Here is a 1,686-nt window from a genome sequence, read left to right on the forward strand (position 1 = left end):
GCAGGGATAAAGAATAATGACACGGGTTTGACAAAGGATTTTCTGAGGATATGACATTGAAAAACTCATGCCAAGAATGTCAAGGATTCCCAGACATGGGAAACACAAGAATGGAGAGAAAGCTTTTCTAGGATGGAGAGACTTCATGAGGAAATGCTTTAAGGCTGGAAAGACCTTGGAGTATTTGAGGAGGTGAAAGGGCCTCCATGGGGTTACAATGGATGTGAGAAATGGTGCTGTGATGTGAAGTAGTCAGCAAGGATCGGAACATGGGGGCTCGGGGGCCATGGCAGGGCACATGATGCTTATTCTAAGGACACTGAGGAGTGTATCAAGGGTGTTAAGTAGGTGATACAACAGCATAGAACCAGAGTAAGGCAAGCTGTAGAGAGAAAGATGTGCAAAATATTTTGCAGATGTATTTTATTCTTAGATGGAGAGGCCCTTGGAGTTGGGCAATGTGACCAGAGTCCAGGAGTTTGTCTTGTTGGGTTTGTCCACAAGGCCAGACGTAAGGGATGTCCTGTTTGCCATCTTCCTGGCCCTCTACCTGCTGACCCTCCTGGAAAACACACTCATCATCTACCTCATCTGCAGTCACATTGAGCTCCACAAGCCCATGTATTTCTTCCTGGGCAACCTGAGCTGCCTGGAGATGTGCTACGTGTCCGTGACCATGCCCAGTCTGCTCGTGGGGCTGTGGACTGGACCTTACCATATTTCCTTCACAGCCTGCATGACACAGCTTTTCTTCTTCATAGTCCTCATCTGCACAGAGTGCACCCTCTTGGCCTCCATGGCCTATGACCGCTATGTGGCCATCTGCCGCCCACTCCACTACCCACTGCTCATGAGGCCCCAGGTCTGCCTGGGCTTAGCCTTGTCCTCATGGCTTGGGGGGCTGTTGGTTTCAGTGGCCAAGGCATCATGCATTGCCAGCCTGTCCTACTGTGGCCCCAATGTCCTCAACCACTTCTTCTGTGACGTCTCCCCTCTGCTCAACCTGTCCTGCACCCACGTGGCCCTGACGGAGCTGGTGGACTTCATCTCTGCCATCGTCATCCTCTGGGGTTCCCTCCTCGTGGCCATCGCCTCCTATGTGGCCATCGGGAGGGCTGTGCTCCGCATGCCATCAGCCGCTGCCCGCCGCAAAGCCCTCTCCACCTGTGCCTCCCACCTGGTGGTGGTGGGCATCTTCTACGCAGCCACTCTCTTCATCTACGCCCGTCCCAGCCGCATAGAAGCCATGGACCTCAACAAGGTGCTGTCTGTCATCTACACGGTGGTCACACCCATGTGCAATCCCGTCATCTACTGCCTGCGGAACAGGGAGGTCCAGGCAGCATTCTGCAGAACCCTAAAGCTGCAGTCCTGAAGCTGACCAGCGGATAGGCCATGGGGGAGATCTCAAGTTATCAATACTTTTCATTTTTTTAAATTTATTTTTTATTTTTTGAGAGACAAAGAGAGACACAGTGCGAACAGGGGAGGGGCAGAGAGAGAGAGAGACACAGAGTCCAAATCAGGCTCCGGGCTCTGAGCTGTCAACACAGAGCCCAACGCAGGGTTTGAACTCACAAACTGTGAGATCATGACCTGAGCCAAAGTCAGATGCTTAACTGACTGAGCCACCCAGGAGCCCCTCAATACTTTTCATTTTTATTGAGATATAACTCACATGCCATA

General features: G+C 51.7%; 1 protein-coding gene across 1 annotated transcript; it reads left to right on the plus strand.

Moving 5' to 3' along the window:
* Positions 1–433: 433 nt before the first annotated feature.
* On the plus strand, positions 434–1,375 carry LOC109259341 (olfactory receptor 5). The gene has a single exon (XM_019436898.2). The coding sequence runs from the start codon at positions 434–436 to the stop codon at positions 1,373–1,375; it is 942 nt and encodes a 313-aa protein (XP_019292443.2).
* The last annotated feature ends 311 nt before the right edge of the window (positions 1,376–1,686 follow it).

The sequence above is a fragment of the Panthera pardus genome, unplaced genomic scaffold (genome assembly GCF_024362965.1).
Source record: "Panthera pardus isolate Hobbes unplaced genomic scaffold, ASM2436296v1 HiC_scaffold_18, whole genome shotgun sequence".
In the NCBI taxonomy this organism is placed as follows: Eukaryota; Metazoa; Chordata; class Mammalia; order Carnivora; family Felidae; genus Panthera; species Panthera pardus.

Coding starts and splice junctions, on each gene's coding strand:
- LOC109259341 (XM_019436898.2), top strand. CDS start 434: ATGGAGAGGCCCTTGGAGTTGGGCAATGTGACCAGAGTCCAGGAGTTT.